The sequence below is a fragment of the Numenius arquata genome, chromosome 6, assembly GCF_964106895.1.
Source record: "Numenius arquata chromosome 6, bNumArq3.hap1.1, whole genome shotgun sequence".
NCBI classification, from domain to species: Eukaryota; Metazoa; Chordata; class Aves; order Charadriiformes; family Scolopacidae; genus Numenius; species Numenius arquata.
The window spans coordinates 43,606,879-43,629,897 of NC_133581.1; the positions used below are offsets into that span (position 1 = coordinate 43,606,879).

Sequence of the window (23,019 nt, forward strand, 5' to 3'; positions counted from 1 at the left end):
ATGGCTAATGTCAAGGTGGCCGTGCGGGTCCGGCCTCTGAGCAAAAGGTGAGGGGGGACGGGGAGGTGGCGGTCGCCGCGGGGCGGGGTGATGGGGGGGCCCCCGGACCGGTCACCGGGGCCGGGGAGAGGGTCGCCGCTGTGGAGTGGCTTGGCTGGGGCTGAGGGAGGGACGACAGGCGCTGGGGAGCTTGAGGGTGAGGTAGGAGGAGCGGCGGGACTCCTCTCTGCGGGTCACGACACATCTGGGAAAGTTTTCTCGTAGAAGTCACCCGCTGGAGCTGTTAGGCTGACTTCCCTTCTCCTGCGCTCCCCAAAATAGGACAATTGTCATCCAGTGTCGGGGAATCTTCCCTTCCCCTTCTGTTGTCGCTTTTTTTTCCAGCGGGAGGCAGAGCCGGATATTCCCATTGTGGCTCAGCTCCGCTCCCTCCCCGGCTTCCTTGGCTCCAATAGAAATCCCAAAAGCGAAATGATACGGCTTGAAGACAACTCCCACAAACAAGAAGATGCCGTAGCACAATGCCGTGGTGGTGTTTGGATATAATACGTAATTAAAACCACGCAGACTTTGGAAATTTGGGGAGGAAAATCAAGAGAAAAAGCAAGCAGCCAAAATTTCAGTGTCTGGTAATTTACTCCTCCTGTTCGAGAAATGCGATGGCACTTCAGGCAGAAATGGTTTGAAATGTGGTATGAGCTCTCAGGGCCAGTCTTTGATTTGATGCTGCCTTTCTTTTTAGCATGACTCCCTCGCGTTGTCTTCTGGCTGCATTGACTTATGTGATAAATAACTCTTGCTTGCAGTAGAGAAAATGATTCTTGAAGAGTTGCCCGGCCAGAAAACTAGCCTAGTCATTTAGCCAGCAGTATACTAGCATATTTTGGACTCTTAAGTTCTTATTTGTCTATGGATTTATTTTTTTTTCAAGAAAAGATACCAGAGAGTGTTGAATAAAATAAAAAACCCACCCAAACCTGGCAGTCTTAATAGAAAAGGGAAAGGTGGAAAGTACTTTACAGGTTTTCAATATATTTTACCTTTAACTCAAAGCTAAGTTATTTTAAAAATACTCTGTCCATAATTTAATCTAAATCCATCTTTGGATAATATAGTTCTTATCTGTTGTACAGCTATGAATGGAACAGATTTTAGTAGATACTGGTATATTGTAAGAAGAGTTGCAGCATTGAAGTAAGCTAAGATTAGCCTTTCATTGCTTAGTGTTTACTTTAGCATTGGAGATACTATTTGATTTTTATTCTCTTCCATATTGTTAGTCATTCTTAGCATTTACTGGTTAAATAAATTGCCATTATGCTCTCTGAAAATAAAAAGCAGTGTACAAGTGCTAAGTATGAACATTAAATGACAATTTGGTAACCATACCATGGGACTCTTGTTTCAACCTTGCAGAGTTCACTGGAGACTGAAAGTATTTAAGAGTCCAACTTGATGATGTATTTCGTTGTGCAGTCAATGACGTATTTGTTTCTCCCACAACAGCATTTGGCTGCCTATTTGCAGTTAAGTAGTGGACTTAGTAGGGTCTCCAGTAGACATAAGTTACTATGAGTGTTTCTTAGCAGTTGGGGAAGAGAGGCCCAAGACTGAACTGGCAGGGGTGTAATCTTCCTTCTCGCCAGATTCCCCTTGGCGAGGAGCTTTGCACCACATTTAATGTTTTATTTTAAGCCATTAATGTTAAAACATAATGTTTTTTTTTCCCCAGTGGGTAGCATTAAATAGCACATAACAGCGCATATATCATTATAGCATTAAACAGCACCTGTAACTGACAGATAAGGTGTGATAAACAGGAAGACCTTTGATATTGTTGGTGTGGGCCAGCTGTTTGGTAGGGAATGTAGTTTGAAGAGGAGAGTAGGATCAGAAAGGTGCACCTGCACGTGAGAGAAGCTAATCTGGTGCTGAAACAGAAATGTTTGTACGAAGGTGAGAGTGGAAACCCAAGGGGTAACACGGGAAGAGACTTCAGTAATTCCATCTACTCAACCTGTGGCAGTGTAACTGGTGGGATGGGGAGGCAGAGACCAGTCTTGTGGTACTTGACTTCAAAGGCAATAGGCAATTTGTTCCTTATACTGTGTTGTCACAGCTGAGCTCAGCAAAAGCATTTCAAGATGGATTCTTGTATTTCATAAGTGAGAAGAAGAAGTGATCGGATATTCTCTGTGAAGGATCTGGTATGAGAACTTGCTTTCTAGCCTTGACCAAAATTGTCCGACTGTAATGACTTTGAGGCAAATACCAAATATATGAAGGCTTAAAGTAACCTTTATAGACATTTATAGGACTAAAGCTCTCATTGAGGATAAAAGCCTGCTCTTTCTATTCCAGCTTCTTATACCACTTCCATACTGTGGTCACACAAACCTCTCACCCTCTTTATACACGCACGCCGTGATTGCCTCTAACAGGTACCCGTGTTGCCAGAGCTCCTGGAATCTCTTAGGTGATTTGAAAAGAAAAACTTCCTGCAAAAAAATTTCAATTCAACTGGATTGAGGTACCGTAATGTGTACAATTGCAGTTCCAGCCAAAAATGTTAAGCTTTGCTTTTTAAGAGTCCTAAAAATTGTAAAGCTGCAGGCAAAGGCTAGAAGTAGAGGGTTAGTTGGTTGTTTCTAGACTATTATACAAACTTTACTTGCTCATTGCTGCTTTTCATTCAATTTGCAATCACAGATGAGCATTGGATTTGCATCTTAAAATTTACAGAATATTCACATGTTAAAAGTTGTTAATACAGAAGTTCATAAAATCCTGCTTTCTCTTTAAAGTTTCCATTTTTTTATAAACCATATTAATCACATCTGCAACTTGTTATTTAGCATAAGGCAAAGAGTGGTCTTTTTGTTCTGTGCCTGGACGGCGCCCATCACAATGCATTCTTTGACAGAGGGCTCCTATGCACAAATAATCCCTGATAGTTATAAAGCGAGTACAGTTATACAGAATGCAGAAGTTTTGCCTTTGCCTAAACTTTAAATAACTTGTAGCCAATGTTCTTCATAATGCCATTTGTCATTCTGTAGGAGACTAAATGGGGTTTTTTTTCACCAAAACGTTGTCAGGGCAGTAAATTCCCTCAGATGTGTTCCCTGGAGTGACATTGCTTTAAAAAAGTCTCTATTACACGTTTACTATAATACATACTAAAAAAGATTTATTACTTCGTGATTACATGGATGCTTGTCCTGTGTAAATATATTTCCCCCTCAGAATAAAATATGGAAGCTTGAATGGGTGCTATAAATTGACTATAGCAATAGGTAATAATCAGGTATTAAATAGGAGCCGGGAACCGATGAAATCCCTTTATGGTTTATTTCCGGACGTCTTAATGCTTGGTCTATTAGATATCAGACTTTTGTGAGGAAAGTGTAATGTTATTTTTGGCTGCCGGTCAGAAGCTGTTGATGGAAACGCTTTCAATGCTAGCGTGTAACTATGTGAACTAAGAATGTTGTTTCTTTTTCTTCCTTGGTTTGTGCTGTGGAGTGGCCAGCACGGCGGTCTGCAGGGTGGTGCTGTGACAGCAGATCTGACCCTCCAGACCCAGCAACAGTGCGACCGGCTGAGAAAAAGGGTACATTGCCCTTCAGGTGTTTCAGTGCTGCCTCTGGGGCTCTCTGTGCACCTGGGCAGCTCACTTAAAGCCACGTTAGGTGTTTGTATGCCACGGAAACACCTGCAGCCTCAGACATGTCCTTTTACTACTTATGTAGGCCAGCAGAAACCAATGCCAGTTGTTATGCGCTGCTAGTTTCAAAAATGTTTGTCCCCGTGGTGTCCCAACACAATTCTAGTACCTGTTTGCAGCTGCTGGTTGTTCTTACGGTGAACCTCGGCCCTGTCTGGTGTGAGAGGAGGGAGGGAGGGAGGGCTGTGTTTGTGGGTGGGAGACCCCCTTGGGAGGGGAGCAGTCGGTGTGTTCAGGACGGCATCGCCAGGGCCAGGATGGAGCACAGCATCCACATTCCTCCATCGTCCACTTCTGCTCGGCATCCAGCTGGTCTCAGTTTGCTCGTGCATACCCAGGACGCATTCCCTTGTCACGGTGTAGTTTGAGAGCTGCTACGTAAGTAGCATGGATGGATTTTAAAATGATGGATTTTAAGAAACAGAGCTCTACACCACAATGAAAAACCTCATGCGTTACTATAGGATTCTCTTTTTAGCATGCACCAGTGACTAGAAGACATTGCATTCCTTCACGGATTGTGGATTGAGGCCTGGGTAAAATGACTCACAGCAAGTTTGTTTAATTGAATTGTAAAATTATAGTGGTGTTAGTTAAAAACTTGACACTAGGGCATGCAAGTTGCCCTGTGACACTTTTTGCAAGTTGAAAGTACTTTGCTGGACCCTGAAGTTTAGGAGCTACTTGTGCAGGATCCAGCAAAACCAAAGACATATTCCGCTTTTGGAAATATCTTCTCCACTTTTCAGCTGCCCCTGTGGCCTGGAAAAGGAGAGCCTGGCAGGGAGCTCTTATTTGAAAGGGTCTTTCCTGGTGTCTTTAATAACTCACAAATGAACTCTCCCATCCCCTGTGAACCTCATAGACGTGTCACCTGAAAGAAAAGAGTTGCTGAACAGATTAATTAACCCCAAACCTGCCCTTTGCCTTTTTCTGCTTTGCCTTGTTTCCAAGCTGTAACTTGAAGCCTCCTGCCCAGCTGTTTATTCCCCAGTCCCCTCAGGAGTCCCCGGGCCTGTCTTCCACACTCTGGCAAACGAGAGAGAGCATCAAAGAAATGGGATGCAGCAGGTGGGAGAGCTAAGTTTGAGCTCCTAAGAACACAGGTGATGGATGTGAGTGAGCCCAAGGCTGGGAGGGAATTGTCTCTGGTAGTAGGGAAAGTTTCTTGCTTACAGTTTCCAGAAACGTTCTTGGTGTCAGGCGAAGCTGGGCAGTGTGTGGAGCACAGTGACAGTGAGCAGGGAAGAGAGGAGCTCAGCTGATGGGTGCGTTATGATGTAAACATGTAAAATTCACTTCTGTTCAAAGGGAGAGGTACTGGAAAAGTTACAGAAAAATAAAATTACTTTAAAAATCATTCTGGAAATTATGCAGAGTAAATCACTGTTGGTTTGGGCTGGGTACACCTTTATTAATCTGCTGTGGGGTTAATCAGCTTCGTTAACTAGTGTCCATGCTGCGGTCCACCACTGCCTTTGTTCTTCCTAATCACATTGTGGTAAGTACAAGGAAGGATTATTTTGTAAGACTTGTTGCTGTTTTATAGACCGTGCTATTGGCTATTTTACATGCTCAGATATAACCAAAAGAACTTAAATAGAGCAATATTGCCTGCTGCTGACAGGAGTGATAACTTGCAGCAACTTTTGTAGAAAACATTCCTTGAATCTTATGCATAACAGATGTTAAATGCTGTATCAAAATAAAATTAAAGCAACAGCTGATTGGAGGCTATTGTTGCTCTCCCTCTTACCCCCACCAAAAGCAAATCTGATTGTTTTACTTATTCAAGCATATTCCTTTTAAAATGGTTATTTTTTGCTAGTTGATCAGTGCTGCCCTTTTTAAGGACTCTTTGAACCAGCCCTGTTCGGTTGTTGCTTCTCTGTCTAAAAATTTCACAATGCCAGTGTTAAGAGGAATTTGTTCTGGGGAAAGATAGCCATTGATGTTTAGGTTAACATTTCAAAAGCTTTTCTAATTATATTTAAAAAAAACCAACAAAGCCAAACCAAAACTCGACAAAGAAAAAAACCCCACATGACCTTACTTTATTCAAACTTGTTGTGATACACTACTTCAAATGTACTTGATGCAAGTGGATGATGACATGAAATACTGGCATCATTAGTATTCATACAGTGTATTTTTGTTTACAACTTCTACTTAAGTTAGCTTTTCTGTGCTTTTTGAATAGTGTTTAAAAAGTGTTTGTATTTAACTTTCTTGAAAAAAAACCCAACAAACGAGTATCTGCAAGGAGAGAATATTTCTTTTCCTTTATATTTCTACAGGTAGATGTGAGGATTTTTTTTCTTTTTATTACTTCTCTTGAGCTGACTTAATTTTTGCTCTGTGACCCAAGTGGGTGTTGGATAAATGAGCTCTCTGTTAATGGAATATTGCTATCATCTGCGTTAACTGCTTTACGAAATGTAATGGGAAATAACTTCCTTAGAAATCTGTGTATATTTTACATTAGCACAGGAAACATATTACATTCAAAAATTCTCTGGAAAATAAATGTAATATAATTTGGGTTTATAGGTGTTCAACATATGTTCCATATGGATGTAATTTTCAAATACAAGAGAAAATACTGCTTTCTTCGAAGAAAATGATGAAATTGATTTCAAAGGAATCAGAATGTCTCTGTGAAAAGAAAAGTTATAAATACAGGAAAAAAGAGGTAACAGGCAAGAGCAGAAAGCACTTTTTAGCTTGCTTAGGACTGTTAGATACTTCTAATGCTACTGTAAAGTTTAGACTAAGGTAGGCCATTGAGCACAGCTCAGTGAAGTGTTTTTCTTCTACCCTGACCTTTTTTCTTTACCCTTCTCAATTGTATATTTTAGTGTATATATATGTATTCCTTGCTACCTTGGTGCTGTCATCTCCTCTCACACCTAGAGAAATGACAAACTTCTATCTACTTTTTTCTACTGCGATAGCTGAATGAGTGTTGTTCCTCAGTGTCCCTCTGTTACATGACAGTCCCTTTTTCAGGTAGTGGTAGTTGAACTTTGTCCCAAAAGCCGTGGATTTTAGGGTTGGTACCTTATGGTGGGAAAGAGCTGTCTCGGGCCTCCAAGAGTTGCTGTCTGAAAATGTGTACAAACTGCATTGGTTATGCATTGCTCATGATTTCAAGCTTTTTTTTTTTTTTTTTTTCCTACAGAAGAGCTAGGATTCTTTTTTTAAAAAGTTGAGATTCTAATTTGGTGTTTATAAAGGAGATCTCTCTCCCCCCAAAAAATATATTTTAATGTTTCTATATCCTGTTTTGTAACCTAGCCTATTGTTAAGTTTATCTTGACATCTTTTCCCCCGTCTCTCAAATTAGCTATTTTTGTTTGTCTACTCTATGATTTAAAGTTTCGTGTAATCGTATCATTGAGGTGGCTGCTCTTCTCTCTTAGTATCTGTACTTGGCATTAGCAGGTGGTTTTCATAAGTCCCATCTCTGTTTTTGTAAGGGACTGCACCAGTAACCTTTCCCAAATGTATTCTTCTTGCAGTTGCATGAAGCATGTTTTCTAACTTTGGTAAAGGGCAGGCTCTCTAGCTTTTTAAAGGGTAGGACTCTGCACGTCCTGAGTGGCCACCACCACCCATTACACAGAACGTGATGCTTCTGCTGATGTTATGTGACAATACTGTGCCTGTACTCATTTCAGCCAGGAGCACAAGGTGCTGGTTACTGGAAGTTTACTTCCCAGAGTAAGAGGCTGACTGTCTTTTCTTCTCTTCTTTTACTTGCCTTGTTGCCTGCGCAAAAGCAGCTACAAGAGTGTCCTGAAACAACAAAAGCAGAACAAGCTTTTGAAAGCCCTCTAAGTAATATTTTGCATTTTCATAGAACGCATTTCCTCCCAAGTCCTAAAAATACTTTATGAGGTTAGAATGTTTTGGAGCAGGCATCAGATTTTTTTGTATGCAGCAAAGAAAAATTGGGCACAATGTCATTAATTAACTAGAGCCATGTCTGTGCTGGGCAGTTTCATACCCTAAGATCACATACTCTGTCTGAGAGAAGTTGTAGTACTGTAAGATGGCATGACTGCATGCATAGAGATCGCTGCCCATCTCCCCCAGGGAATGGTGCAGAGCTGGGGTGCTAGTCTTGCGGGACCTTTGTGCAGTGCATGGTGAGACACCACCACTATGCACAGAGAGTTTATGCCAGTTTCGGGTAGGGTTTCCCCAATTTCCTTCTCTTCAGTCTGATGCTTTATATGAAATTTAAATAGCAGTGCACTTTTAATTTTTTCTGCCACTTTCCATCTGTAGCATAGATTTTAAAGAAAATAATGGAGTTTTGCACCTCTATTTTTTTGAATTTATGGGTTTACTGTAGGAGCTGCTTTTGATGCAATGAAAGAGCAAGAGGGATGAGACGGTGCATCACAGCATTTAGTGTCACATCATTTATTTATTTACAGTCACAGATTGAAGTTCTGTCCTGGTGGAATGAAAACTGACCACTGTATCCAAATTCTGGTTTGCATGGAAATCACAGCGTTTGCACAGAATTTCTTTGATACAAAAGTCCGTGAATTACTGAGGTCAGTCTCATTACTGAGGAAACAGTTGGGAAATCAAGGGTGGATGAAACTGGACTGACTGGACTGTAGCTTTTTTTTAAACCCTCCTTATTTAATGCTTCCTTAAACACTGGTGGTATGACAGATGAAAAGACTTTTCCCTCTCCTTTTCCCTCCTCCCCTCCATGCCTCTGTATGAAAGAGAAAGCAGTGTTATTCTGCAGGCGTTCAAAGCACTGATGGGTCACCGGGAGTATTTCTGACTTGGATTGCTCAAGGGAGATGCCTGACGCTCTTGTTCTAGCAGTACGAGACTTCAGAGATGGTGTAGACAGGAACACTCTTCTTGTAGGGTGCCATCGCGCTGGCAGGATTGCAGAGCTCACTGTGACCGAAGGAGGCCGTCTCCTGTGCTTCCTCTCCTAGCTCATGAATATCTATATCAGAAGTCTGGTAAGATTAAGTAAATACTTTAACTGTTTGAGCAGGCCTGTCTGAAAAGAGCACTGACGATGCCTCATGTTTATTTCTGCACCAAACATTTCTATTGTTATTGCTATATAATATTTGCAAAGAGTAATAGGGAGAAACTATACGAGGATGATGGTGATCACTAGGAATGCTTATTTTTGGCTATCAGATTTTGTTAGCCATTATCACAGCCAATGAAAGCTCTATGCAGATAGGAGGAGCCTGGAAAGATAACTTGAGCAGCGTGTCTAGTATAGCAGCATGCTGTCTTGGTGAACTCCGTGTTCTTGGCTTCAATATAGATTTTTAAATTATTTATAAACATCTGTTCTGAATTTGGTAGGAGAGTTGCTAACCGGGTGTGCACTCCTCTTTTGCAAGACACAGTGAAACAATTATAACTTAAAGAGAAATATCCAAAATAGTATTGGGTAGTACTAAATACTGAAAAACATTGAAAACAAACTTCAGGTAAATTTATTATTATTGATACTTTTTTTTTTTTAAAAAAAAAATCTGCAGTAGCCAAAGTGAGGATTTTCATACTGTTAAAAGCTCTTGACTTCCAGAGTTTACAGCAGTAGCGATAAGGATACAGATTATGCTGGTGTCACAGAGGGATGCTGTGTTTGGGACAGTTGTGGTTGTAGGTACTTAACCTGTCAGTAGAGTGGAGAAGCTCTAATGGCTGAAGGCTTTGAGGTTCTTCTCTACAATTTCTGATGGACCAGCATGGGGTTTTAATGCTCTTCTCATTGCACCCTTGGTCTCGTGACAGATGTGTCCTCAACCCATTTTGTCTGGGGCAGTGTTCTCTGAAGACTAGCATAATAGAAAATACACCTTGTATTGTTAGTGTCTTTGTTTTTGTGGCCAAGGTCAGTCACTCAGGAGGTGCAAAGATGGCAGCTTCTCAAAGATATCTCTGCCGAGGCCACCGATAAAAAGAAGGCAGAGACACTTTACATTATACTGTTAATGGGAAGAAAAAGATAGATCTGAATACTCCCCAGACTTCCTCGGCATAATACTGCAGCTGCTGGCATGGTGATTGCAAAGGGGTGCCATTAGATGGCACAAAGTGTCGCAGGTACAAGTGGAAGTAGTTTGGTAAATGTACCTTACTTATACACCATCATGGCTATGAGTCACATCCTGGGAAGTGACAGAGTCCCGGAGACAGCAGCAATAACCGCTGGTGTGCATCCTGCCAAGCTTGCTATGGGTATGCTTTTGCTTGTGTTTGTAAGCAGTGTGACAATGTCCGTCACAGTAGCCACAGAAGGCTACTTTTTTTTTTTTTTTTTTAGAAAAGTCTAGAAAAAAGATTAAAGTGAATTGTTCCAAAAACCAGAACTGACATGATTGTCCAGATCAGCAAAAATCTCTGTGAGAGGGGAGGTATTGATACTGTTGCCATACTGCTTTTCAGGTCCTCTGTCTCAGTACAGGTTGAGATTGGGTTTGGAATGATGGGAACACCACAACTTGGGTGATGGGAATCGGTAGGAAAGCGTAAGTACTTGCAAAGATTACGGTGCAGGGTTATTTTCAAAGTTTGAATAAGTAAATGCATACTCAATTCTTTAAAAAATGTTTTAAGATTTCTCGTGTACTTGAGTGGTATGTGTTGGCTTTAGTACGTTTGATTGCTTTGGTGAGCATTTGGTGGTCTGTATTTGTAGAAGTTGTTTTGTTGTATGACGTGACTACTGCTGACTTCAATATTTTTGCTTTACTGCATGTGCATGTTTTTAAAATAAATAGGTGACTTTTAAAAGTCAGCTCCTTTGTTCTCCAAGTGCCTGACTGTTATTTCAGAGGTTGGAGAAGTAGGGCAAATTTTATAACGGCTAAAATAAATAACTGCCCCCCTTTCTTTCCACCTACTCCTTCCTCCAGCTCTGTATACCTACTTGTTCTTCTGTGCTCAGTATCTAAACTTGTGTCATTGAGGTCCAGCAAGCTGTGGAAATGTCCCTCTCAGGGACTCTTGATCTTCCCGTGATTCTTTTCCACTGGGTCATTCTTCCAGGTCTTGCAGAGTGTCTGTTGTCCCTCTGGGGTTGTGTTAGCTTTATGTGTTGGCTGCAGAAATGATTTGTCATAGGGACAGCAAATGTTAGAAGGGGATTTTCCTTTGGGCTGCTCCCGTCTTTTGGACTGCCACAGCAGCTTTACTCCTGTCAGGTCTCTCTTGTAGCTCCCCGTTACACCCCTACCCCGCGTTCTGTACTTGTGTCACTGTTTTGTTGCTGCGTCTGCATTTCTCTAAAACTTTCTGTGTCTGAGAAGATCCAAGTCTTTCCTGGGACATGCACCATTAAATGGTCACTCTACAGCTTCATCTTTGCATGAAAACAAGTTAACTGTCCAAAGTAATTTAGAGGAAGAGAGGCAGTTCCCAAAAATCTTGAAAAAATCATGAATTTTTCAGGAAGTGGGGAAATTAAATGTTAAGATCACTGTGACTTCTGAGCAGCAGAAGTCAGATGCGTCTAGTGTACTTTGGAACTGATTTTATTGAAACAAGGAATACAGCTTTCCTCTCTGTGGAGCAGAGCGCCCACTCCTAAGGGTGACGGATTGTTTTATCAGTCAAGTGCAAACTGTGGTGCACACGTGTGTAAGACTGTACTGACAAACACAGTTTTTGCTGAGAGCGCTTTTGTAGTGTTTGCAATCTGGAGTTAAGGTCAGAACATCTAGAACAGCTGTGAGCCTGCTTTGCCTCCTGGGCTTTACATTTTAAACTGTGCTTTCTTTCCCAACAATCTCTGGTTTGTACCTAAAAGAAGGGTGAAATAAGCACATGTTTAAAGGGAGGCTGAATGTATGGTTTGGCTGCAGGTCCAGTTTTGTTTATGCTCAATGCTCTCTGGCTGTAAGCTGCTGCAGAATGGAGGGGTCTCCGTTCCCACCAGCACGTTGTCCTCTGTGCAGCCACTGTGCTCAGTGCTCTGGAGGGACTCACTGGCCCTGTGGCACCCTGATTATTTATTTCGGTATGTGTGTTTTCTGATCATAGCTGATCTGGAGTCATTGCATGGGCGTGTTATTGCTAGATCAGATGCAAGAAGAGAAGTGGGAACATATGTAGGATGTTGGAGCAGAGAAGAGAAATTGCCCCTTGCAGCCACAGCCTGCAGTTAAGATTGATAAAGTATGCTGTGATGTATGTGGAGACTTTAGTTCCATCCCTGTTTGCTGGTGGCTTTCTTGTCATGTGGGACTTCAACAAAGCTACTTGACTGCTGCGTAGAGCTTTTTGTCTGCATAGTGAGGGATGTTACCCTGTGGTAAAAGGTGGTTTGCTAATTTTGTTTTGTGGTGTTTATATCTTATTGCTTTTATATTTATTTTAATATAAGTATATAAGTATATAAACTGATATATATCTGAAAAAATTTTGTACTTCAAAAGTTTTATGTTTGGAATTTCTCCTTATCTTGAATCTTTAATAGTGATTGTGGCCTGGGAGAGCATCAGGTGATGAGAACCCACAGCATAAAGTCATTTGTTCATAGGGTTGTGTATAGTGCACATGGACTGAAGGCAGCGAGTTTCACATAACTATTATAGGTGGGGTTGGGAGCATTGCTTGTTGTTGAAGTTGCTTTATGTCTGCAATGAGAATACCCTGGCGTTTAAAACTATTAAGAGCTTTGCCAGATTTCAACCACTTGGGTAGAAATCTTCCATTCATGATTGCCTGCCTCAGGCTAGATATTTTTAATTATTTTAAAACTTTGTCCCAAAGAGTTCAGCTGCTACAGAAGATGACGTTAAGGGAAAATTAAGTTTTAAAATATTTAAAAGCAACTTAAGATGACCTTATATTTGAATTTCCAATTGATTTAAATTTGGAAATCTGATGTGCATTTTTTTTTTAACTCTCCATCTGAATCCACCCATTTCTGCCGAAGTTCTGAACAACTAAAACTCTTTAATATGCTCAGTGAAGACTCTTAAGAACATAGCAGTTAAAAGTTTTAAGGGGTCTGCTTTCTCTGAGTGCATCTGAGCTTGTATTCTCTGGTATTGACCAAACTGTGCTTGCACCATCCCCATAAGTCAAAAAACTCACCAGTTGAGAACTGCCTTGATAAATTGAGCTCAGTGTTGTCCAAGTCACAATTGAAGCCCGGGTATAGGAACTGAGAGCAAGGTCTTCTGTCCCGTTTAATTGCAGTAATGTGTCTGCTGACCCCAGCTGGTGTCCAGGAAGAAAAGTGAAGCACAGAGACTTTAAGGTAAAGCATTATTTTAAAGTAGAGCAAAACAGGGAGAGCCTGTGCTCAGAAAGGTGTTTAAAACTTCTTTATGCTTGTAAAGCTCAAATGCTACAGTGATTGTCTCTGCAGAAGTCTTAAGTGCCCTGAGGCGCTATTTTGAATGTTGTTTTAGTATAGAAAGCATGGGGTAAAAACTGAGAACTGGAGAGAGGAGACCCCAGAAACAGGGCACGTTGTGCTACTTGCTGCCTGGAAGTCAGAGCTGTCTGTGAAAGCAGACTGTAATTGTTAGGGGAGTAAATACTTCTGTACACATGTAAGGAAACCTGCTAAAAGACAGATCTGGGACCAGTGGTCAGCTGGGTTTGAATTTTCTAACTCTTGTTTTATCTTACCTAGTTTTTAACTGACCTGATGGTACTGATCCAGCTGATTACCAGAGGGTGTATATACAGCTAATCTCGAATGACAGTGTCTGTGCCTTCAGCTTGATTTTAAACAAAGTGATAAAACTGCACTAAGGACAAAATTTATTTTATTTGTAAACCAGTTTCTTCCAGCTTTACAAAGGCATTAGGCTTCATCAAAATGAAACTTTCTGGTAAAGTTGCAGCTTACAAGATTTGTCAGTATCAGACTACAAAGCAAAATATAGAAGAAATATAAAAGATAAAACATCTTTCTCCTGTTCTTGATCTCTCAGTACCAAATTGTACAACTATTTTCTTAGCCTCTCAGTACCAAATTATACAGCTATTTTCTCCTGTCAGGTAAGTAAGCCACTGACCTCATCTCCCTCATTTCTGTCTTGCTATGTATATAACAATCCATGGTAATTATTGAGGGGGATGTGAATAAACAAACCTATAAATAAGAGCATCCTTAACTTCAAGTAGTTATCATGCTGCCAGCCCAGAAATAAACTGTTGGTTGGTTTGGGGTTTTTGGGGTTTTTTTGTTGTTGTTGTTGGTGGTGGTTTTTTCGCTTTGGCCATGTGCTTTTATCATTCTTTTCTAATATGACTCATCTTTGGAAGTGGAAGTTGGCTGTAGTAGCCAGTCATAGCTGTATTCAAAGGGAGTTTTTTACAGACAGTATATACGAGTGTGTGGTTCTTTGCACTTGTGGAACAATCCTGGCCATTTACATCTCAGGACAGTTTTGTTTTGCTAAAGGGTACTTTTTTGAGGACTACAACGTGCGTTTTGGATTATGTGGTAAAAATCAGATGGTATGAGTTGACAACACTTGTGGCTCCCAGGTCTGTGACATGGATTTGTACTCCACAAAGCACAGCCAGTCTACCCACGCTCCACTCTACTTCCTTGTAAACATAATTTAAAACAACTCTTGATTTGAAATAAAATCCTAACAAACTATTTAGACAAGCTCTTGGAAACCATTTAATGACCACAGTCCTGTTTTTTTCTTTTACTATTGAGATATGTGGCTGCAGATCTGCAAATGCTGCTTCCTGTCACAGTGTCTTATGAGTAGCTGTTTTATAGCTCTTTCTGATCTGCAATTTGTTAAAGTAAACACAAGTTTCTGGCATTTACAAATTTGATGTGCATCTTTATGTGTCTTTGTATTTTAAATGGATTTTTGAATGTGTTCTGTTTCCAGAGAGAGTGCAGAAGGAGGAAGAGTGATTGTAGAAGTTGATGACAAAGTGGCAAAAGTCAGAAATTTAAAGGTATGCATTTTGTCATCTTTTCTTTCTCATATAAGGATCCTGATACCCTGATGCTTTTCTGGTTTTGTTTGGCTATTGTATCATTCTAATAGAAATATTAAAGGGAGAAATTTAAACTGGCACAGCTCTACAATAAATACAGCAACAGTATGTGTGGCGGGGGGTTGTTTTGGTTTTTTTTTTTTTTTTTGATGGGATATAACACGTAGCTGCATTTTCTGTATTTTGTATTTGTCAAAGCTGCTGCAATCTGGCTGCACACCATCATTCAAAGCTGTTAGTAAATTGTTTAGGATTTTGTGCTTATCTTACTGTTGCTAACAGCTGGATAATTTCTTTCCGCGTGTCTCTCCTCCTCTCATATTTGCTCTCAGAGTGCAACTGACTTGCATGAAATGAAGCAAAATGTGTTCAGCTACACTTCAGGCCTTGGTGAGAGACCAAGAGCTGTAAGAATAAACTTCATGTAGCTGTCGTCCTCTGTGAGAGCTCTGGAGCCAGCGTGCATGGAAATCAGCCCTCTGATTTAGATTCTTGAACTACTTAGAGCTGCCATGGTTCTTCACTAAATTAATAGAATAGGAGTAAATCAATTTTTTGTTTTCAAACATGTTTCTGCTTGAAATGCAAATAAATGCGCTGTGGGGTAACTGATTACTGTGGAGATCCTAAAAGACGGATGCATTTTGTATTTCTTCTCTCCTTTTTCTTTGTATCTGCAAGCAGCCCAGTTATTCTGGATTATTGGTTCAAGAGAGAGAATTATTAGGTTATGAAGAGAAACAGTGGCAAAAATGGAATTAGAAGATTTGAACTATTTTTCTTGTTTACATTATACTTATTTTTATATTGACTACAAGCGTTCTTTTTTAGAGAAAGAAGAGGGGAAAAATACTAGTGGTATGAGAGGCTTTATGGGTGTAAAACATCACTTATTTTCTGCATGTTTCCTTCTCAAAGGCTGTATTTGCATGGTCTGAGACTCGCTACTTTCTGAAATCGTTTTCCCAAATTCCTTACACGTGTGGTAAAGCTCTGGAAGAGACACTTGTGACAGGCAGGGCTGGGGGGACCTGGGCCTCCCAGGCTGCCCGACCTGTGGGGAGACCACCCTGGGCAGGTGGAGGCCTCGGTCATGCACAGGCTTAACTAGGCCCAGCTGAGCCTGATTAGACCTAGAGAGTTTGGGGCTTTTTTTTTTTTTTTTTTTTTTTTTAAATTTTATTTGTTTAACGAGGAGCTGTGGGCTGCCTGAGGACACCATGGCAGTGGGGTGGACTGCTCGTCACAGGCCAAGGAGGGTTATTTTGGAGATACGAGGGCTGGCTTGTGGATGTTTTCTCTCTTGAGGCTTCGTAATTGGTAAGTTTTATAAAGGGAGTGAGTTTGCGTTATGTATAAACTAAAGCTAGACGGCCTTCGGTGAATCCAAGTTAGTATATAAATTAAAGCCCCTCTCACCAGAAGGGTCATCACCTCTGTGATCAGGGGCTGCTTTTCCTGAGGTGGAGGGGTGGGTTGTTTTGGTTTTTTTTTTTATTTTTATATGTTGCAATAGGAAGGCAGTGCTCCAGGCCTCCTCCTGGCTATTGCTGTAGAAGACCTAAGAAAAGAAAAAGTAATTGCTTAAAAATCTCTGAATCACAACATGACAAATATGTTGTTATTGAAGATGATCAGTAGGCTTGTTGAGATGTTAATCCTGCCTAAAGGAAACCTTGGTTGTACTTAACTCAGTGTGACAACTTTTAGAATCGTGTGAGGTTTAAAATACATGAAACCTCTTTATTTCAAAAATAATTTAAAATTATTTCTGTCCTTTTTCGCTTTGCTCTTTCTTGGTTTAAAAAAAACAACAACCCCAAACCCATAAACCTGTTAGAAGGGCCTGTAAATTAATTTTCCCTGTAAGCCTCACAGCTGGTAGCGGAGTTCAGGGCTTAGAGCACCCTTTATCCAGTAATCAGGCAGACAGCACAGTCATCCCTAGTTTTTGGGGCCGTTAGTGAAACAGTTTGTTTAGGTACCAAATTATAACAAACCTTTTTTTCTGCTTATGTTATTGCAAATGTCAAGGTTACAATAAAGTTACCAATTCGGTCAAAATTACATGTGGATGGTGTTAATTTTGTGTAATGTTTTGGCTCTTTACTTTGCTGAGTAGAACAGCAACGTGTTGTTCCTTGTTCATAAGCCTGTCTGTTTTATTAAAAATCACTTAGGCAAGATTATACAGAAAGACTTACATTATTCCCTTAAAATTTCAGTCACCATTTCTGACTATTATGCTTGAAAGGCTTCACTGTTGTTATTACTAACCCATAAAGGTTAGATTTGCAGTGTGCAGTCCCGGTGACAGAAGCATTAGCCTGCAACCATGACAAAGCAAAGGGGAAGACACCCACATTTCAACTATGCAGTGAGAAAATTGGTTTTGTTTTCTCACTTTGGGCATAATTTCTGTGATGCAGCTCTTGGTGAAACCAAAAAATGACAGAAAAATATAAAAAGGGCTATAGAACTTTCCTGCTAATATAGATGTGAAGATTCATTAAATTATGTTTGTTATATATGGCCTGGAGGACCTTAGCTGTAATAAATGAACCCTTCAGCAAAAATTCTTCAGCAGACCTGTCATGGATGTGTTCGCCTCACTCTGAGCATCAAAGAAAATTGAATTAAGAGGATAAACTATTTGCCATTCCTTTTCCACAATACAGATCTTAGATAAAGTTCCTGTTAGTTTTTTAATAGTTAATTTTTGGTAAGCTTAAAAATAAGTTGGTCTTTCTGTCTTTTTTTCTTTCTGTTGTCAGGTTGATAGTAGGCTTGATGGCACTTGGGACTCAAGAGAAAAGACTGTGGCCTTCAGCTTTGATTACTGCTACTGGTCAGTTGATCCCGAAGATCCGAAGTACGCGTCTCAGGAAATGGTAAGTGATGCTGCTGTTCATGTCTGTGTTCCCATCCAGTTTTGTCTTTTATATTCACATCTACAGGAAGAGACTGAGACATAAGATAGATGAAATTTCATTGTCTTTTCTGCCCCCATGTTTTTCTTATTTATTTGTAATACCACAGTACTCAGTCCTTTTGTCTTAAGTAGGAGCAGTAGTTCATCAACTGATGCACACCTTCATTAGACATGTCAGCTTTGGTAGTGATAATTAATTGCAATGATCTGAAGACTTTAGCTTAGGCAATGAGAATTTTGGAAGGGGGGACAGTAATCGGGTTCTAGAAGGAGAAAGCTCTGAGGTGAAAGGAAAAGTGTCAAGCTGAAAGGGTTAACAGTGAAGTAATCACATCTTTAACAGTAGTGAATTTTGCTTATGGTGTATTGTTCTGAGTGCTTTTTCTTGCTAAAGCAAGAAATCTCTTGTATCTAATCGAGAATCCTAGTTTGAAGATCCAAGGTTTGATTGATTAAGAAAGTAAGTTGAAGGATTTGGTATAAAAATAGGATACAACTGCAAATTTTTGTTAATAAAGAAGAAATTATTAAATCTACTACTAAGGAATAAATATTGTGCTTGGCAAAGATATCCAAAGATTTCTCTATGCATGTGTACAATCACATGTCTGTCAGCATTAAAATAAGTTTTTGCTGCTCTTTTGTCTTCAGAATTCTATCTTATTTCATTTTTGTCTTTGTCAGTACAATTATTCCTGAAATTCCAACCTGTATAATTGTGTTGTTTTTCACAGAAAGTATCACTTAAGACTGAAATAGTCCTGTGAAATATGTTTTTCTGGTGGTGATGAGCACAGGATTGTTTTACTTTTGAGAGGCAATATTTGAAAAACTATCAAATTTGGCACTTACCAGAACAATAGACCAAATTTTTGGTTGTGCTACTTTTCCTGCTTGGTGCAGTAGCATGAAAGAGATGTTGGGAACTCTGGAAGTGTGTATTTGGTGTTTAAAAAAGAAAGTTTTCTTTCTAAAGTACTCAGCACTAGATAAACTTCCAATTTAGGGATTACAAATAACAAATCTTTAAGTGTTGAACTGTTGGGTTTGGGTCCTGTCCCGTTCCTCCTTCCCCCCCACCCCACTCCTTTATATTATCTTACTTGCTTATTTGGATTTTATGTTCTTCATTATTTTTTTTCATAATACACTCAGGAGCGTGCTTCTTAGAACTGTTGACAGTATGGTTGACTTTCTAGCTGAAATGGTTTAGCAGATGAAATGTTGATAAATACAGTCTGCCACTTCAGCTTTATCTCTACTTGGTATGAAAAATTATCAGAACTGCCAAATGGAAAATATAAATATTGGCTACAAAGTGTAATTTTTTTGTTCTTGTTGTTATTAAATACAAGTGCAATTGAAAAAGTATGTAAAATGCAATATAAACAGTGCAGCTTCCTTGCTGGGGCTGAGTAGGTATTTTAGACACTGTGGTGAATCTTGTGTTATCATACAATACCGTTTTATCCAATAAAAACACTGAAGGGAAAACACAAGCTCACTGGCCATAGAAAATTAAGTAACAGTTTCTCTACTTGGGTCTGATGCTGGTTGAAAGGATGTCCAGTGCTGCTTCATGTAACCATTGGGTTCTTGAGCCTCTGACAGACCTCCTTCACGAGTTAAGAAAAGTTTAAAGAGGGACTTGTGCTTTGAAAGGCCTGGAGTCAATAGTGAGTTTCATGAGCTTTTTTACCTGTCTTGGTGATTGTAGAACCAGTAAACCATACTTTAAATGTCCTTGAGAAGAGGGCTGCTGGAATACTGCAATCTTACCATGCTTTTGTGCGTTTGTCTGCCCCCTTGCACTGTATGAATGAAGTTTATTATACTAATTCCATGTTTTGAATCATTTCTTCAGTGCTGAGCTTGAAGTTTCTAAGCTTCCTTACAGCAATGATGCTATCTGCAGCCAAAGGAGGTTTGGTAACACTGTCATCCAGTAAAAGCTTTCTTTCATGAGCTGACCTTGGATTACTTTCTCCTGTAAGATGTCCTGCCAACTCTTATCATACATGATTGGTGTATTGGTTGAGGATGAAAAGGAGATTAAAGTATCTGCCTTCAGGTTGATTTTTGTAGAATGCTGTCTTTTTAGTACACTGTCCTTTTTTTGTCCTCTGGATGGACATAGAAAAATGAGGTCCTAATGGTTTCTTCAGTTGTTAAAGGTTCTGTGACAGTAAAACAATAGTGAGAGGGCTGAAAATCATAGTGTTAGGTAAAAATATGATTTTAGAGATAAAAATCTGCTTCTCCGAATAATTCTTACCATTTCTTCCGGATGTTAGTAGTGCTCACTTTACATTCTGGTCCCTTGCATTCTGGAGATGACTACACACAATGCATTTTATTCCCTGTATATTTTGATTATATACTTCACAGGTACTGGTGACAGGCTTAAGCCACACGTGTAAGTACTTTCAAACGTTTGGATGAAAAGTTCAGATTTATTATTTCTGTTTATAAAAATTGTGCTTTCTCTCCCACCTGTATTCTACTTCTGTTTGCCAAAATGGGAATACATGTTGCCCACCTTGTTTGTTTTTCCTAATACATTCATGTTAATATTTCTTCTACTGCTTTTTTTAATTTAAAAAAGAAAAAAAAAGATGGGAAGGAATTTTTTCACTTTATTTTGGGGAGAACAGGCCTTATAATACAGTACACTGAAGAGGAACTGAACCAGGTTAGTAAAATCTGCAAAGCTCATGTGACAGATGATATGCCTTTACTCTTTATTTTTAATAGCACTGAAACTGGAAGTGCTTCTGCCTTCAAAAATCTGGCACAAACAGAGTCAAAAACATTAATTATTTTCAAGAAGTGTTATTGTCTATGTATTTTTTAGGGCTGAATTTAAAAAGTAATTCTTTCTTCATGATATATACAAGCTTTCTTGATGGGCATTACACGAATAATGTAAGCCTCCTCATACCTCTGAAAAGAGGAAAGTTTGCTAAACTAAATATAAAACTGATTTGACTACTGAGGGACATCACTGTGCATGTCTTGGGATATAGGCTTCTTAGCAGAGATAACTTGTTGGGTAGCATTTGGTTTCAGAAGATGGTTTCAGGTACAAATGGATAGTCTTTGACTGTTATTCAAGATTATTCTCATTTAAAACATTTGAGGAACTAGATATGAGCCAGAGTTCAGGTTTTTTTCTTTATCTCCTAACCATGGTGAAATATGAAGCTATACAGTGTTTCTAATGACGATCCAGTAATTTATAAGCTTAATTTAGAAGTCTAATAGTAGTGGTCTGAATTCTTAGTCTTCCTTTAGAAGTTAAATAAATTCTTTACAAAATCTAAGATTTTTGAATTAGTTCAGCTAGGCAAGTATTATGCTCATTTTCCAAATAAGCTGAATGCTACATTTTGCAGTGGAACCTCTGGTCAGGCCCAGATCCTCGTGCCTGTTGCTTTTGTTTTCTCACTGGGCGGTTGAATACTTCGCATTGATATTAAGCTGAGAATTTTCATCTGCTTTCATAGATGTGCAATTCTTTCCAAAGGGAAGTCTACCTTCTCTTTTTTTTTTTTTCCTAAGTGGATTTGTTGGTGCATAAACAGAATAGAAGAATAAAGAAATCCCCTAAGAGAAGAGTCACTGGCTAAATCAACCAGAGCTACCAGCCACTAAAGGAGAAAGGAAAGCAAACAGAAGTGCTAAATCCTTCTAAGTACAGAGAGGTGAACCAAGCCCTAGAGAGGCAGAGAGAAAGAAAGTGAGTATCAAAAAATGGTGTAGGAACAGAGAAAGACCATGTAACTAATAAATATTAATTCAGGACAGGAACAGAACGTTTGATGGACAAAATATGAAATGTGAAGCAGAAGGAAATTCTAAAAGATTATAGGCATTTAAGAAAAAAAAGGTTATGCATAGTTTTTTTGATCTTGAGTCTGAAATTTGTTACAGGCATTTTCCATGGTTATAAATGTGAGAATGGTTTTCCAAACCATCAATGTCAAGATATAGTTACAAAACCCAACCAAAGCCTAACCAAACAAACAAACAAAAAAAACCACAAGAAACTGTAATACTTCTGAGGATGTTCCTTTTCCTGCCATTTTCAAGATAAACTGTTCGTTTTCCTCCATGCTGTGTTGCGGCAGAATTAGTTTAGTCTGGCAGAGGGAGAATGCTGAGTGTCTGCACCTGAGCTTTACTGCTGGCATACAATGAAGTAGTTTCACCATGTCTCTTGTTTTTTATTCTGTATTAATATATTCTTGTATTAAGGTTTTTTAGGGAGGTGAGTTTGGTATTATATAAAACCTTCTTTAGTAAAGGGAGACATTTTGTGTAAAAGTAATTATTGCCTCCTTCTCCCCCCGCCCCTTTCCTCCACAGATGTTTTCAGGAAGCTGTGTGTAGTTCAGGATTGTTTTCCAAAGACAATGTTGGAAATCCATCACTCTTCAGCCATTGTGTAACTATGAGATTATCCTTTAATAGAGATTCATGGCATACTTCCATTTTGCAGTGAAAATAATGTGTGATAATGACACTGTAATGATATTTAGCATTATAATTTTTCATCTTACTGGCAGATTCAGGTTTGCTGGTTCATTCTCCTAGTTGAATATGGTAGTTAATATATAGGTGCTTTGAGATCTTTATAGTTGTCCTGCAAACAAACATCTAAATTTAAACTTAGTTAAATTTAAATTTTTGTCCAGCATAGGAAAGTGTTTCAGCCTTTTGTGTTTTCTTTGTAAAACCTAAAACAGCTTTAATGAATCTTTCCTCAAGTCTATTTTAGCTCCACCAAGCAACGGAAAATGTTTAAAATAATTTCAAAACTTAAGTAAATGTCCATTCAGCTTGATCTAATGCCAGCGTAGTTAACAAACTCTTAAGAGTATTCTGCACAAGAGTATTCTTAAGGCTACAGGAACACATGCAAGCCTTAAGTATAGCTGGTTGTTATAGCTTCAGTCCTCAGCTTCCCTCCAGCCATCCTACCCATCCGGGTATTGTGCATGCATAGCAACCACGGTGGGCAGACTGACCCACAGGATGTACGAGCAGGTATTTACACGCAGCAGTTGCCATAGATAGCTGGTGTGTAGCAGTCTGTTCCTTTTGATAAGAAGAATGCATCCCATGACTAATAGGCTTTGAATGGTAGAAAGAGTGAAATCCAGGAAAGTCTTTAAGTGCCCAACTTGCACTGACTTCAGTGGGATCCAAATCTCCAACTGGGTTTTCTTGAAAAACATTTTGTAGATCTCAAGCTTAGTTTTTGTACTTCAGTGCATCTAAATAGTAATTTAGACTTTTTACCTCAGGCTTTCGAAAATATGAAATAAATTATATTCCTATTGGTCAAGGAATTTCACACTTCTGG

The 23,019-nt window shown here is 39.4% G+C and overlaps 1 protein-coding gene across 1 annotated transcript in view; it reads left to right on the plus strand.

Moving 5' to 3' along the window:
* Nucleotides 1-23,019, plus strand: part of STARD9 (StAR related lipid transfer domain containing 9) — a 105,180-nt gene continuing 82,161 nt past the window's right edge. The window contains exons 1-3 of the mRNA XM_074148854.1: nucleotides 1-47; nucleotides 14,608-14,677; nucleotides 17,494-17,610. Coding sequence (XP_074004955.1) covers nucleotides 1-47; nucleotides 14,608-14,677; nucleotides 17,494-17,610 — 234 coding nt within the window. The remainder of the gene's footprint in view (nucleotides 48-14,607; nucleotides 14,678-17,493; nucleotides 17,611-23,019) is intronic.